Source organism: Capricornis sumatraensis, chromosome 16 (assembly GCF_032405125.1).
Source record: "Capricornis sumatraensis isolate serow.1 chromosome 16, serow.2, whole genome shotgun sequence".
NCBI lineage: Eukaryota > Metazoa > Chordata > Mammalia > Artiodactyla > Bovidae > Capricornis > Capricornis sumatraensis.
This window is the reverse complement of record NC_091084.1, coordinates 47,766,543-47,782,710: the sequence shown is the minus strand read 5'-3', so window position 1 is coordinate 47,782,710 and position 16,168 is coordinate 47,766,543. Positions and strand designations below refer to the sequence as shown.

Genomic DNA, 16,168 nt, shown 5'->3' with positions numbered 1-16,168 from the left:
CAAGAGTACTGGAGTAGGGTGCCATTGCCTTCTCTGTTATAGAATTGTTAGTGGTTAAGATAAAGATCTAGGTTTCCTTGGTAGCTCAGATGGTAAAGAATCTGCCTGCAATGCACGAGACCAGGGTTTATTCTTGGATGGGGAAGATCCCCTGGAGAAGGGAATGGCTACCCACTCTAGTATTCTTACCTGGGAAATCCCAAGGACAGAGATGCCTGACGGCTACAGTCCATGGGTCACAAACAGTCGAACATGACTGAGTGTCTAAGCACATAAGATAAAGATCTACTTCATGCTCATTGGAGACTTGGTCCCACATGGCATTTTGAAAGTATAAAGATGAAAAGGTCAAATTTCTATATTCAGATCTTGAGAAGATAATATAAGGAAACAAGCCATTACAGTCCTCTGTGTTACAGCCACAAGTAAGATAGGTAGCCCCTGGGAAGATCTTGCCTTCATCAGTGGCCTTCAAAGAAAGCAATAAGGCTTTATCTGCACCTGGGCAAGTGGGCCCTACTGGAGAAAAATCACAAAAGAGGACAGATGATATCAGCATAAATTTATAGTCATGTAGCTCAGCTGAACCACAGACAATGGCTGGTATCCTACACTATGTTTTAAATTGATTCACTCTCTACATTTCCCAAAGATTTCTTGGTTTTGATCTCTAATCTGCCATTCCACTCTCTCCTCCAACTCTCAGCAAACAATTTCTCCTCTTATAAAGACAAACGAGATTAGTTTTCCACTTCCAAACCATTATGCTAAACTCTGAGATCTCTGTTCATTCTTTCCTTGCTTCTCACCTAAGACTGGTCCCTCTATCTGTTCTACATCTCATTTTTTAGGAAGCTGTTGTCAGAAATCCTATCTCTTTTTGTATATTAAATTCTTTACACAAACATTCCTTGAGCACCATTACATGCCAGGAGGCACTGTTCTAGATGCTTTTGAAACAGCTCACTGAACAAAACAGGAAGAAAAAAAAAGAAGGCAAACAACTCCTAATCTTAAGAAGTTACATCCTAGTGAAGGGATACAGGCAGTAAATACAGTCCTTCTCAAGACTTTGAATAAATATAATAGGGATATAAACGTAGGAGTTGACACATTCTGTGAAAAAATCAGAGCAAAGTAAGTAAAGTTAAGAGTGTGTGGCAGTGTAGCAGGTTCATGTTTTATACAGGATGGTCAGGGTAAGCCTCATTGAGCAGAGTCAGGAAGAAGCTAACAGTCATCTGACTCATGAAATAGTTTTCCAAAAAAGAGAACAGATGTACTACGGTTGGAGTAGAGTGAGTGGGAGAAGTGAAGTCAGAGAATTAAGGACAGGTGATGATGAGCAGGTCACCATGGGCTTTTCAAGCAGTTGTAATCACGTTGGCCTTTACTCTGTGTGGATTGGAGCCACTTTGGAAAGTTCTGAGCAGTTGACTGACCTAATCTTACTGATGTTTTAAGAAGTCTTCTGGCAGGTTCTTCCTATCTGAGTCATTTCTGACAACTTTTAAGAATGGTCATTTATTCTTCTTCCTAAATATAATCCTTCTTTTCTGATCATATTTTTGTATCTGCTTCAGAACTCTATACCATCCGTCAAGCCCTCTCTTGCCTTACCTTTACTTTCTACTGTTACTACCTCTCTGGTAATATGCAGCTTTTCGCATCTTAAAAAGGTTACTTAGTTTCTTAATCTCTGACTCTTCTCACCATACTCCCCACACCTTCAACTCTAGTATGGGTCAAATAGTTCCATGCACTGAAAACACCAAGACAAATAGACATTGGAGCTGTCTAGTAAAGGAGACAAAGAAGGGGTCAGAAAATTAGAATATAATGCAATAAGCATCGTTATAGGATACTGAGTATTAGGAACCCAGGGTAGAATAATTCTTTGTTAAAAGAACCCGGAAAGATGTCATTAAAAAGTGCCATTTTAACTGAAATAAGACATCATAGAATTTTGAAGGGAAGGAGAAATACCAAAGAGAGCAAAAAGCAAATGCAAAGACACAGAATAAAGCATTAAAACATTAGTGATGGGATGAGTTGCATTTTGACTAGAAAGCACTGATAGCCTGGAAGGAAGAAATGGATCAAGACAAGGCTGGAAGATGAGGTTATAGACAGTTACTCCTCACTGTTTCCTATACCTTTCTACTAGTTCTCTCCATTTCTGATACACTGTGTCCGGTAACATCGGACAAAGTACCTCTTTTTTTAACTTTTTATTTTATATTTGAATACAACTGATTAACAATGTTCTGATAAGTTTCAGGTGGACAGTCATATATATAGATGTATCTATTCTCCCCTAAACTCTCCTCCCATGCAGGCTGCCACATAATTGAGCAGAGTTCCCTGTGCTGTATACAGTAGGTTCTGTTGGTTATCCATTTTAAATATAGCAATGTGTACACGTCCATCCCAAACTCCCTAGCTATCCCCTCCCCACATCATTCCCCCCGGTAACCATAAGTTTGTTCTCTGTCAGTCTGTTTCTCCATTGTAAATATGTTCATTTGTATTCATTTTTTTAGATTCTGCATATAAGGGATGTCATGCAGTATCTGTTTCTGACAGAGTACTTCCTGTCTCACTAACATCATATGGAAAACAAAATGAGTTCCATTTATATATTCTCTAACATTAGCCTGAACCCTCTTAATTTTTTTAAAAGATAGTAAATATTTATTTTTTTATTGAACTATAGTAGATTTTCAGTGTAATGGTCGTTTCAAGTTGATAATTCACTCCACAGCAAAAAGATTCAGTTATATATACATATATATCTATTTTTTCAGACTAATTCCCCTTATAGGTTATTACAATATATTGAGTATAGTTTCCTGTGCTGTGCAGTAGGTCTTCGTTGGTTATCTATTTTACATATAGTAATGTGTATATGTTAATCCCAAACTCCTAATTAATCCCTTCCTCCCCTCCCCCTTTTGGTAACCATAAATTTGTTTTCTATGTCTGTGACTCTATTTCTGTTGTGTATATAAGGTCATTTGTATCATTCTTCTTTTCTTAGATTCCACGTATAAACAATGTCTATCTTTCTCTGTCTGGCTTACTTCACTTAGCATGATCATCTCTAGGTCTTTGTAGTGGTAGTAGTAGTAGTTTAGTCGCTAAGTCGTGTCCAACTCTTGCGACCCCATGGACTGCCAGGCTCCTCTGTCCATGGGATTCTCCAGGCAAGCATACTGGAGTGGATTGCCATTTCCTTCTCCAGGAGATCTTCCCAACCCAAGAACTGAACCGGCTTACTTCACTTAGCATGATCATCCCTAGGTCTTTGAACTCCCTTGATTTTTAAGATCCACATTTTATTCTTAAAACTTTGAGCCAGTACAGTATTGCCTCTGGCATGACCAAGATCTCTGCATACACCCACCATTCTGAGCACACATGAGTCCCACATGAGACTACTGTCCTATGCTTTCTCCCTGCTGAATGCTTATGCAGTTTTCCTACTTGGCCTTTATCATCTTCACTCCTCATCCTTGCCTTTGCCTGTATAACCTGTCCAATAATAAAAAATATTCACCCTTTACTGGGTGTCTGTTATATGGCAGAATTTGTATTCAGTCTTTCCTATACTTCATCTCACTCAGTTCTCACAACAACCTAATAGATATTATTGGTTTCCCATTACAGATACTAGGTAAAAAACTTGGCTAAATTCATACAAGTAAAAAGTGGTGGAGATGGAATTATAACCTAACACTGTAGGCCTCCAAAGTCCATACTCTTTCTACTCTGCAGCATTCCTCTTTCTTTAATAATTGTTTCCCTCCTCTCATCCCACTGCCACACCCCCAGTTAATGTCCCCTGTTTTGTGCATCCCTAGTCTGCTCTTTCCCACTTTCTGTACCACCCATTCTCCTGATCCCTGGTCTTGACCATACTGACATCGATTTCCTTTTCAATCAAGTCTTTCTTGCAAAAATTCCTCACTTTTGAATTTAGCCTTTCCACTCCATCTGAACTTTTAGAGATCAGTCTAAAGTTCCAAAATCTGGTTTGTCTAATTTTCTTGTCTTAAGCAACATGCCTCCTAAGTCCATGTAATATTCCAGACATCCTAATACTCATGGTGATCTTTCCCCCAACCCTCATTGACCCTTATATGTATCTACATCAATGTGACCTCTCCCCACTCTATATTGACCTCTAATCCAGCCACTGACCTGGCATGTTTCACTGAGTCACCATTTCCTAGCTGTAAGTCTTTGTTAGGAAAAGAACGTTGTCTCAGAAAGGAGAATGGACTCACCTACTGAATCAAAGAAATGGATTGATGTGTATTACTTAGAAGATACTACAGATGGGAAAAAGATTTTCTCAAGAAGGAAGAAGAAGTTAGATGAGAACAAGAGAAATATTGTAAGTAGAGGGAGGTGGTTTGTGCAATTCAGGGGAAAGGTAGATGGAAAGGAAAATTAAAAGTTCAGGTTTCAGAAGAGATAAAGTGGGCTTGGACTCCAAAGGACTGGGAACATACAGGGGCTTTTGCCTATATAAGACAACACATTACTAAATAGTATCCTGTCTCCAGACCGGGTGATCTTACTAAAATATAAACATAAACAAGTGATTCTCCAGTTCAAATCCTTCAGTGACCATACAGTACAACTGAACTCCTTACACTGCATAGCAAGTGCCTCAGGCTCTGACCCCCACATTCTTAATATTCTTTCTCAGCTACTCAATCCAAGCTTAAGCCCCACTGAAGAATTTGATGTGTTTTAGGGCAACATCCTCCTTCAAGACTCTATGTAGTTGCACATACTCTATCTCCTACCTGAAATTCGTTCCAAATCTTGCTACCTGGTAAATGCCTACTCAGATTAATCCTCCCTATCAAACTATTCCTAACCACCCCTTGCTATCCACCTCCTGCCCATCACTCCAGCTCTCTGGTTTTGTAACATTTTGAACTAAAGAGCATCATATCATGGTAACATGTATCATTTTGCTTACTTATCACCACTACTAGATTTATGAACACCTTGAAAATACCAATCTTATACTATTTTGAGCTTGGTCATCTTCTTATCTCTAGGTGTCTAGCTTAGTTCCTGAAGCATGGTTGTCACTAAATAAGCAAATAAGTTTTTGATGTTTATTAAGATCAGATGTCTCACCATGGCGCACTCCGTTTTTTTGCTCTAGGAACGCAAGTGAAGTAGGTCATCTTGGTCGAGTCTAGCTTGGAGATCTTGGTTCAGTTGTCCAGTACTCTGACCAGTAGAGAGGTGTTTGGTGAAAATCACCTGTGCCACCCCTGTGAGTCTTTGCCTCTTCACCTGAAAGGACTTGAAGTTAGGGGATAAAAAGGGGGAGGGGAAGGGAAGGGAAATAAAGGAGAAGTTTTGGAATAACCTAATCTAAATCCTTGAAAATTGCTTCTCTGTGAAACTCAAGAGTTCCATGACTTTGTAATTCTCCTCACTTGAGAAAGATACTAGGGTCCAGATGGACTAGGGAAATGGAAAATTTTTTCTTCTGTTTACTCAAAGAAAAGGCAAAATCAACTTAATACATATATGTGACAAGACTTTAAAGTCCAAACTTGGAAAGTAACTTCTGGGCCTGTTAGATAACCCTTTTGGATGGTAAGAGCCCAAGGTGGGAGAGATTTTTTTTTTCTGTTTTATATGCTTTTTCTCTGTATCTATTCAATGTATACCTCTTCCTACTCCCCTCTTCTTACTCTTGTTCTGTTTCTCTGCCACTGAACTTGGGCTGGTTCTATATGTTGACTCTTCCCACAGACATCATTCAGGCAGAACCTAGAGCTGGATGCAATGAGCCAACTGCTCAATAGAGGCAACTGTTCTTTAAAAGACATATCCTTGGGGATTTGGTTCACAAATGCTATAGGATTTTCAAGAGCAATAATGAAGAAGTTAAAGAAATTTCCCTAGCGACCTCCTAGGGCCACTAGACAGAGTGATTATCAGTTGGAGAAACAGAATAGTAACAGCTATGGAATATCAATCTGGTGATTTATCCTAATCTTAGTTCTAAAGCTTGGTTTTCTTCTACTCTCTGGTTGTCTGGGAAGTAACTATTACTCATGACCTATTACTTTAAGTCATTAATATTATTCAAAGGGGGTGCTGGTGAGAGGATCAAAATACCCAAAAGAGTATTTAACAGAGTTAACAGTACACACTAAGTGCCAAAGAGAACTTTCTCTCCACCTCCACTTACCCGCTCAAGAGATAAGTACCCCTGAACATTCAAGAGAAACAATTGCACACAGGGCTAGGGAATCAAGTTTTGGTTGGTAAAGCAATTTTTTTTTTAAGTTGCTCAATCACATCTGACTCTTTGCGACCCCATGAACTATACAGTTCATGGAATTCTCCAGGCCAGAATACTGGAGCAGGAAGCCCTTCCCTTCCCCAGGGGATCTTCCCAACTCAGGGATTGAACCAAGGTCTCTCACACTGTAGGCAGATTCTTTACCAGTTGAGCCACAAGGGAAGCCCAAGAATACTAGAGTGGGTACCCTATCCCTTCTCCAGCAGATCTTCCCGATCCAGGAATCAACCGGGGTCTCCTGCATTGCACGTGGATTCTTTACCAACTGAGCCAGTAGGTAATTTTGGCTCTTTAACTTTTAGCTTCTTTTGTCTTGGCTCTTCTTTTTGGATTGTTTTACATTGTTCTCCTTCATGTCTCATGTTAGTTTTTAAGGATAATCTGAGGAAGAGATGTGGAGGAAGAAATATCCATTCTTAGAGATCCGAGAAGAAAATTAGCAAGGTTCTAAAGCAAAGGAGAGCAAGAGACAAGGCAAAAGCCACATGGATCAGGCAGCTGAGGGCTCCTCTGTCCTAAACCTTAGATTAAAACCTTCTGTTTCTGTGTCTCCATTTAACCTTTCCATGCCTCTGTTACCATTAGAATAATAAGATTTTATGGGCCATGATTAGACGGTGGTTCCCTGGGTCAGGAATATCTCCTGGAGTAGGAAATGGCAATCCAATCCAGTTCTTGTCTGGAAAATTCCACAGACAGGGGAGCCTAGAAGGCTACGGACCAGGGGGTCACAAAGAGTTGGACATGACTGAGAGACTGCACGTGCACACACACACACAAACACACACACATAGACACACACAGATACACACATACACACACTGGGGGAAAGTACAAGGAGACTGCTGCAGACTATTCAGACTCTAGGAGTTAGACCAGTAAAACAAGAAATGACCTTATGGAAACTTCCCTTGTGGTCCTGTTGCTAACACTCTGAGATTCCAATGTAGGGGGCCTGGGTTCAGCCCTTGGTCAGGGAACTAGATCCCACATGCCTCAATTAAGAGTTCTCATGATAAAACTATAGATCCTCCATGCTACAACTAAAAATGATCCTTCATGCCAAATGAAGATTGAATATCCCATGAGCTGCAACTAAGACCTGCATGGTCAAATAAGTAAATAAATGTTTTTTTAAAAAAAAAAGAAAAGAAATGACCTTATGTTTCAGATCTGGTCCAGCCTGATCACCAGTTAGGAGACTGAGAACACAGATCCAACATGTGATAGAACGTGTGTTTGCCCTCTATATCCCCTCTGTATATTTCTCTCTTTGAAAATGGCAAGCGTTGAGAGAGCAGATGACAGTTACTGCCCAATATATGGAGATTTTGTCAACTTCCTGTTAAATGCTTTTCTATTAGAGATAAGATGAACAAACATACATATATTGATAGGTATAATTTTGGTGTCATTTATAAAGCATTCATGGGATCATATTTTCTGGGCTAAAATGCATGAACCAGAACAAATAGAAATTTTTAAAATTTTACTTTTATAAAAACAAAGAGAAAATTTAAATAGTAAATCAATTTATTAATACCCTATAGTAAAAATAAAACTAGGTGAAATAATTATAAAATCCAATAGGTAAGTATTTACTTACTACTGTGTTTATATTATTCTCTTAATATAGGTGTCCGACTCTTTGCGACCCAATGAATCACAGCTCGCCAGGCCTCCCTGTTCATCACCATCTCCCGGAGTTCACTCAGAGTCACGTTCATTGAGTCAGTGATGCCATCTAGCCATCTCATCCTCGGTCGTCCCCTTCTCCTCCTGCCCCCAATCCCTCCCAGCGTCAGAGTCTTTTCCAATGAGTCAACTCTTCTCTTGAGGTGGCCAAAGTACTGGAGTTTCAGCTTTAGCATCATTCCTTCCAAAGAAATCCCAGGGCTGATCTCCTTCAGAATGGACTGGTTGGATCTCCTTGCAGTCCAAGGGACTCTCAAGAGTCTTCTCCAACACCACAGTTCAAAAGCATCGATTCTTCAGCGCTCAGCCTTCTTCACCGTCCAACTCTCACATCCATACATGACCACAGGAAAAACCATAACCTTGACTAGACAGACCTTAGTCGTCAAAGTAATGTCTCTGCTTTTGAATATGCTATCTAGGTTGGTCATAACTTTTCTTCCAAGGAGTAAGTGTCTTTTAATTTCATGGCTGCAGTCACCATCTGCAGTGATTTTGGAGCCCAAAAACACAAAGTCTGACATTGTTTCCACTGTTTCCCTATCTATTTCCCATGAAGTGATGGGACCGGATGCCCATACAGGAACCTAAATATTAATAAAAACCTGAGGTCTGTAATTTTAAGCTTTCCAGCCTTAACATGTTAGAAAATATTGAAATGGGTATGAAGAAAGACATGATGTTTGCTTCAATCTAAAAATTAGAGGAGTTGGAGTGAACAGGATGTTTAAAAATTGGAACTAAGCCAAAAAATGTGGAAGTTATGGGCACTGTGGCTATCAGTTGGAAGTCTGACATTCAGACAGGGATTTATTCCTCATATATCTATTGATCACTGAATGCATGATAGTAACTTTTAGTAACTGTGAGACATAAAGAAACATAATCTTGTGTTTTAAATAAGATGTATATTTGAATCATTATCAGTATAAGATAGAGTCTAAAAAGTGTTACAACCAAGATGTCATCACTCTGAACACAAGTTACGCACAACTAGAGTCATTTCTTCCTGATAGGTGTAGACATAAGTCAGCACAAGCAGGAAGTTGGAAGAAACAGAAAAACTGTCATAGATGATTTACAGTTCCAGTTGAGTTTTAAAGATATTATGAGCAATCCTGTGCCTTGTATTTTGTTGGATAATGTAGAATCAGTTCAGTTCAGTTCAGTTCAGTTCAGTCACTCAGTCGTGTCCGACTCTTTGCGACCCCATGAATCGCAGCACGCCAGGCCTCCCTGTCCATCACCAACTCCCGGAGTTCACTCAGACTCACGTCCATCGAGTCAGTGATGCCATCCAGCCATCTCATCCTCTGTTGTCCCCTTCTCCTCTGCTGCTACTGCTGCTAAGTCACTTCAGTCGTGTCCGACTCTGTGCGACCCCATAGACGGCAGCCCACCAGGCTCCCCTGTCCCTGGGATTCTCCAGGCAGGAACACTGGAGTGGGTTGCCATTTCCTTTTCCTCTAGTATGTGTCAAATGCTGTACCAGATGTCTTCACATATATCCATTTTCATTTAACCTTCATATCAACTTTGGAAGTAGATATTATGATCTACTTTCAACAGATGAGGAAACTGAAGCTCAAAGAAACCAAAATTCTAATTTGCTGCAAAAGCTACAAATTTAACTACTGATAATGCTGTAGTCTCAAGCTGAATATTTTCCTCACAAGATCATGTACTTTCCCAATATTTTTCCACTTACCCAACTGCCAGTGAGGCTGTTTTAAAAGGCTGATTATGCTATTTATTAGAAGATAGTAAACCTGAGTGTGTGAAATAGAAGCAACTGGGAAAATATATTGGGGAAATTCTTCTACAGATCTTATAGTCTAATTTACTGTGATAAGACAAGAAATGCAACCTAAAAGGGGAAAAGTGATAAAGCAGTTCTTTGCAGTAAACTAGCTTAAACCTGGGAAACAGACAGTCAAGTATCTATCTGCATTGTCAAGTGCTGAGGCTGGTATTATAGCTTCAAGGATGAATAAGGTTAATTTCTGCACTAGAGAAGCTCACAATATACTCAGAGTCAAGCACAAACTGCCATCTGTCATTCAAAATGAACAGGTGCTCTGGTCGAGGCTGAATATTTAAAGACAATGCCCCTTGTCCCTGCTTCACTGTGTAAGTGACTGCCTTTCGCCTGATAAAAATGCAACAAGCTGAAGATCTACTACTTGCAGAGACTGAAAATACCTCTGTAGAACTTACTGTATATCCACAAACCTATATGGTAAGAGGAATTCACAAATTAGTAAAATTTGGGTTGGTGAGCATGAATCTGCTTCCTCTTGTGACCCTTTCTTCATTATGTCACTTTGTGTTAGTCATCTTTCAGGTTTTCAGTGTGCTGGTATCTCTCGTGACTCTTGCCCTTTTCCATGTTTGCAAGCCCTGATCTTTATTACAGTCCACCATTTTCGTCTATCTAATTCCTGCAAGTGTTAGCCTAAATGCTACTTCTACTGGAATATTTTCTCTGATCATCTTAGGTCTAACTATTATTTGTTTCCAAAGAACCCTTTATTCATATCATCACACTTAATGCTGGAGGCAATTGTGCCTTTATCTTCCTCACTCATCTCTGAGCTATTAGAAGGAAGAATGTGTTTTTTTTGGTAGTTGTTGTCCACTGTAGTCTACCACAGAGCTTGGCAAGAAATAGGGGCACAAGAAATAATGAATGAATGAAGTTAAGAAAGATGAGTATATTGTAGTTATTGAGTGTGCCGCAGGGACTAATATCAGAATGGATGTTTCATATTGGAGATCAGTAAAAATAAGGCTGATTTGGTTCAGGTGGCAAAAATGTCAGACATTATTGAGCTTCATGAATGGTAGAGTGATTTAAAAATAATAAATAAATGCACAGGGAATTCTGTTCAATATTATGTGGCAAACTAGATTGGAAGGGAGCTTGTGAAAGAATGGATACATGTACATGTGTGGCTGTATCACTTTGCTGTACACCTGAGGCTAGCACTATATTAATCAACTATACTCCAGTATAAAATAAAAAGTTTTAAAAAAGACTAGGATGAGTAGATACTATTTAATACAAATCAAGAATTACTAAACAGTAGAGTAACATTTCAAAAGCAATAGATAAGAAAGATTAATACAGGAATGTTGAATAATATATTCAAGGAGCTTAGAATATAAAGGAGACAAATTTTAGACTCCAACTTTAAATGAACAAAATGTGGAGTCGTAATAGCTTTTTCTGATTATTGTTTTCATATTTTAACCTCAGTTTGATCAATTTTATAGAATTCTTCTTGGTAGTCTATATTTTCTTATCTAGTCAGCATGTCCCATAATAATATATAAGACTTGCATTTGCCTTAGAAAATTTGTGTTTGTTTTCACCTATAGTAATGGCACCCCACTTCAGTACTCTTGCCTGGAAAATCCCATGGATGGAGGAGCCTGGTAGGCTGCAGTCCATGGGGTCGCTGATTTGGACACAACTGAGTGAATTCATTTTCACTTTTCACTTTCATGCATTGGAGAAGGAAATGTCAACCCACTCCAGTGTTCTTGCCTGGAGAACCCAGGGACGGGGGAGCCTAGTGGACTGCCGTCTATGGGGTCGCACAGAGTCGGACACGACTGAAGCGACTTAGCAGCAGCATAGTACGTAACAACATGTTGTATTGATGTATTGAGGATTTCAGCTCAAGCATTTACTGTTGTAATGCTATTCTCTTAGTTTGCTTATAATAGTCATATATAGCATGAAAGGCCACAAGAATCCAAGAGCCCAAAAGGGAGTGTTTCAAGAGATACATATCAGCTGCAAAAGTTACATTAATACTGATTCTTTCATCCCTCGTGAAACTACTGATCCCATTCCTGTAATAAGAAATAAGCTCTTATAGTCCTTGAAGGGTTTTCCTGGTAGCTCAGACAGTAAAGAATCTGCTTGCAATGCAGGAGACCTGGGCTCAATCCCTGGGTCAGGAAGATCCCCTGGAGAAAGGAATAGCTGCCTACTACAGTATTCTTGCCTGGAGAATTCCATGGACAGAGAAGCCTGGTGGGCTACAGTGCATGGGGTTACAAAGATTTGGACACAACTGACTGACTAACACTTTTACTTTTTTTACTTTCAAACATGGATGAGAACTGAGAAATGCTCAAAATTATTGTTATTATCAATGGTAGCTGATCACCAATAACACAATATAATTGAAAAGAGCACTACCATCACCATCACTACCACACCATCATGTCTTTTCATCACATTTACAAATCTTATGTACTGAATTACTTGATCGAGGCACCAATGTTAACAAAAGTCTCTCTGAGAGCTATGATCATAGATTCATATATTACTTAACACAGTGCTTAAAAGCTAGATTCTTTGGGTTCAAATAAAGGTTTTGATATTTATTAGGTACACAATTTCAGGTAACTTATTTAAATCTCTCTGTGTATGCTTCACTTTCCTGATATTTAAAATCAAGTATCTAACAGTAACTAACTCATGGAGGCATTTTGAGAATAAAATAGATTACCTTGTGTAAAGGGTTAATAAAAGCATTTTACATATGTTAGTATTTACTGTTGTTCTCTAATTTCAAGGAATATATTGTCCTATACGGTGCATATTAAATACACTCAAAGATTAAAGATTATATAGTGAAAGTGACAAACAGATTCAAGATATTAGCTCTGATAGGGTGCCTGAAACTAGGGACACAGGTTCATGACATTGTATAGCAGGTGGTGATCAAAACGATCCCAAAGAAAGAGAAATACAAAAAGGCAAAATGACTGTCTGGGAGGCCTTACAAATCTCTGAGAAAAGAAAACCAAAAGGCAAAGGAAAAATGGAAAGATATACCCATCTGAATGTAGCATTCCAAAGAATAGCAAGGAGAGATAAGAAAGCCTTCCTGAGTGAACAATGCAAAGAAATAAAGGAAAACAATAGACTGGAAAAGACTAGAGATCTCTTCAGGAAAACTAGAGATACCAAGGGAACATTCCATGCAAAGGTGAGCACAACAATGGACAGAAATGGTGTGTAACTAATAGAAGCAAAAAATGTTAAGAAGAGGTGGCAAGGATACACGGAAGAACTATACAAAAAAGATCTTCATGACCCAGATAACGATGATGATGTGATCACTTACCTAGAGTTAGACATCCTGGAATGTGAAGTCAAGTGGGCCTTAGGAAGCATCACTATGAACAAAGCTAGCAGAGGTAATGGAATTCCAGCTGAGCTATTTCAGATCCTAAAAGATGATGCTGTGAAAGTGCGGCGCTCAATACGCCAACAAATATGGAAAACTCAGCAGTGGCCACAGGACTGGAAAAGGTCAGTTTTCATTCCAATCCCAAAGAAGGGCTATGCCAAAAAATGTTTAAACTACCACACGATTGCACTCATTTCACACACTAGCAAAGTAATGCTCAAAATTCTCCAAGCCAGGTTTCAACAGTATGTGAACTGAGAACTTCCAGATGTTCAAGCTGGATTTACAAAAGATGGAGGAATCATAGATCAAATTGCCAACATCCATTGAATCATAGACGAAGCAAGAGAATTCCATAAAAACATCTACTACTCCTTCATTGACTACGCTAAAGACTTTGAATGTGTGGATCACAACAAACTGCAGAAAATTTTTCAAGAGATGGGAATACCATACCACCTGACCTGCCTCCTGAGAAATCTGTGTACAGTTCAAGAAGCAAGAGTTCGAACTGGACATGGAACAATCAACTGGTTCAAAATTAGGAGAAGGGTACGTCAAGCCTGTATATTGTCACCTATTTAATTTATATGCAGAGTACATCATGTAAAATGCCAGGCAGGATGTAGCACAAGCTGGAATCAAGATTGCTGGGAGAAATATCAAAAACTTCAGATATGAGGGTGACAACACCCTTGTGGCAGAAAGTGAAGAGCAACTAAAGAGCCTCTGTTGAAAGTGAAAGAGGAGAGTGAAAAAGCCGGCTTAAAACTCAACATTCAAAAACCTAAGATGATGGCATCTGGTCCCATGACTTCATGGCAGATATGGGGTAACAATGGAAACAGTGACAGACTTTATTTTCTTGGGCTCCAAAATCATTGCATATGGTGACTGCAGCCACAAAATTGAAAAACACTTGATCTTTGGAAGAAAAGCTATGACAAACTTAGACAGCGTGTTAAAAAGGAGAGATATTACTTTGCTGACAAATGTCCATCTAGTCAAAGCTATGGTTTTTCCAGTAGTCATGTATGGATGTGAGACTTGGACCATGAAGTGAGCTGAACGATGAAGAATTGATGCTTTTGAACTCTGCTGTTGGAGAAGACTCTTGAAAGTCCCTTGGACTGCAAGGAGATCAAACCAGTCCATCCTAAAGGAAATCAATCCCAAATATTCATTAGAAGGACTGATGCTGAAGCTGAAGCTCCAATACTTTGGCGAGCTTATGCAAAGGGCCAACTTATTAGAAAAGACCCTGATGCTCAGAAAGATTGAAGGCAGGAGGAGAAGGGGATGACAGAGGACAAGATGATTCGATGGCATCACCAACTCAGTGGATATGAGTTTGAGCAGCTTCAGGAGATGGTGAAGAACAGGGAAGCCTGGACTACTGCAGTCCATGGGTCACAGAGACAAGATTGAATGACTAAACAACATCAACAAAAGATTGAAGCAGTAAATAATGTGTTTTATTTTGTTTTTAATTTTTTCTGTCTTCAAATGCTGTGATTACTTTAAGAATCTAGATCTATAGAGCAAGTAAGCGTGCACAACCATTGGTAGTATCTCGAGAATGACTTCCTTGCTGGATCAGTCTCCTCCTCAAGGCAGCAGGCCTCAGCTGAGCAGGAAGCACTGGCCAACACCCACTGTCTTTTTGATAGCATTCTTGACTTCCTGGTTCCTCAGACAGTAGATGAATGGATTTAGCATGGGCGTGAGGACTGCATACACAGCCGAAACTAGTTTGTTGGAATTAAATGAAGCAATAGCTCTGGGCCGAACATACATGAAAATCATGGCTGTGTAATAAATTATGACTACCGTGAGGTGGGATGCACAGGTGGAGAAGGCCTTCCTCCTTCCCTGGGTGCAGGGTATACACAGAATGGTGGAGACAATGTAGACATAGGAGAGGATGGTAGTGGTGAGAGGGAAGACAAGAATGACAATAGCCAAAGCAAAGTCCACGAGCTCAGCTGTGGACATGTCTTTGCAGGCCAGTTTGAGGATTGGTGAGATGTCACAGAAAAAGTGGTTCATGACATTGGAGCCACAGAAAGTGACATGTGAAATAAAATAGACCTTGATCACAGAGACCATGAAACCACTCATATAGGAAAAAGCCACCAGCTGCACACAGTAACCTGTGGTCATGATGGCTGGGTATCTGAGAGGGTGGCAGATGGCCACATAGCGGTCATAGGCCATGGCTGCCAGAAGTACACACTCTGTGCAGGCAAGTGAGATAAAGAAGTACAGCTGGGTCATGCAGCCTGTGAAGGAGATGCGCCATCTCTGCAGGAGGAATCCATCCAGCATCTTGGGGACTGTGACAGACACATACCAGACCTCCAGGAAGGACAGGCTACTCAGGAAATAATACATGGGCTTATGGAGGGAGCCAGTGACCCAGACAGTGAGCATGATGACAAGATTCTCTACTACCACCAGCAAGTAGACCACAAGGAAGAGGGAGAAGAGCAGGACCTGCAGCCAGGGGGCAGTGGGGAAGCCCACCAGGATGAACTCACTCACCAGAGTGATGTTTCTCCCCAGCATGACTAAGAGCTCTGAGAGGCAGGAAGTCATCACAAATAATGAAGGTGACTATGACATTGGAGAGGAGACCAGTATAAGTTAATAAATCAGTCTTTCCTGGGAATGAGACTCATAAAATAATCTGTTAGTATGAAGTCATTTTCCAATGTGAAGCATACTTTTCCATCAAAATTTTTTTTATATTTGTTATGAAAATATCCCAGAGTCAAAGTGCACTCCTGTCTGTAACTTCCTCACCTGATGAAATATTTGAATGTCACTCTACATGTCATGCCTAACTCCTTTGTCCATGAACATGGACTGATAGTATCTCCTTTGCTGGTTTCAGGTCTCTTTTCTTAGAAAC

General features: G+C 39.8%; 1 protein-coding gene across 1 annotated transcript; it reads right to left on the bottom strand.

Moving 5' to 3' along the window:
• Nucleotides 1-14,877: 14,877 nt before the first annotated feature.
• On the bottom strand, nucleotides 14,878-15,822 carry LOC138092978 (olfactory receptor 6B9-like). Its single transcript, XM_068989060.1, has one exon. It carries the CDS (start codon nucleotides 15,820-15,822, stop codon nucleotides 14,878-14,880), a length of 945 nt encoding a protein of 314 aa, XP_068845161.1.
• Between the last annotated feature and the right edge of the window lie 346 nt (nucleotides 15,823-16,168).

Coding starts and splice junctions, on each gene's coding strand:
- LOC138092978 (XM_068989060.1), bottom strand. CDS start 15,822: ATGCTGGGGAGAAACATCACTCTGGTGAGTGAGTTCATCCTGGTGGGC.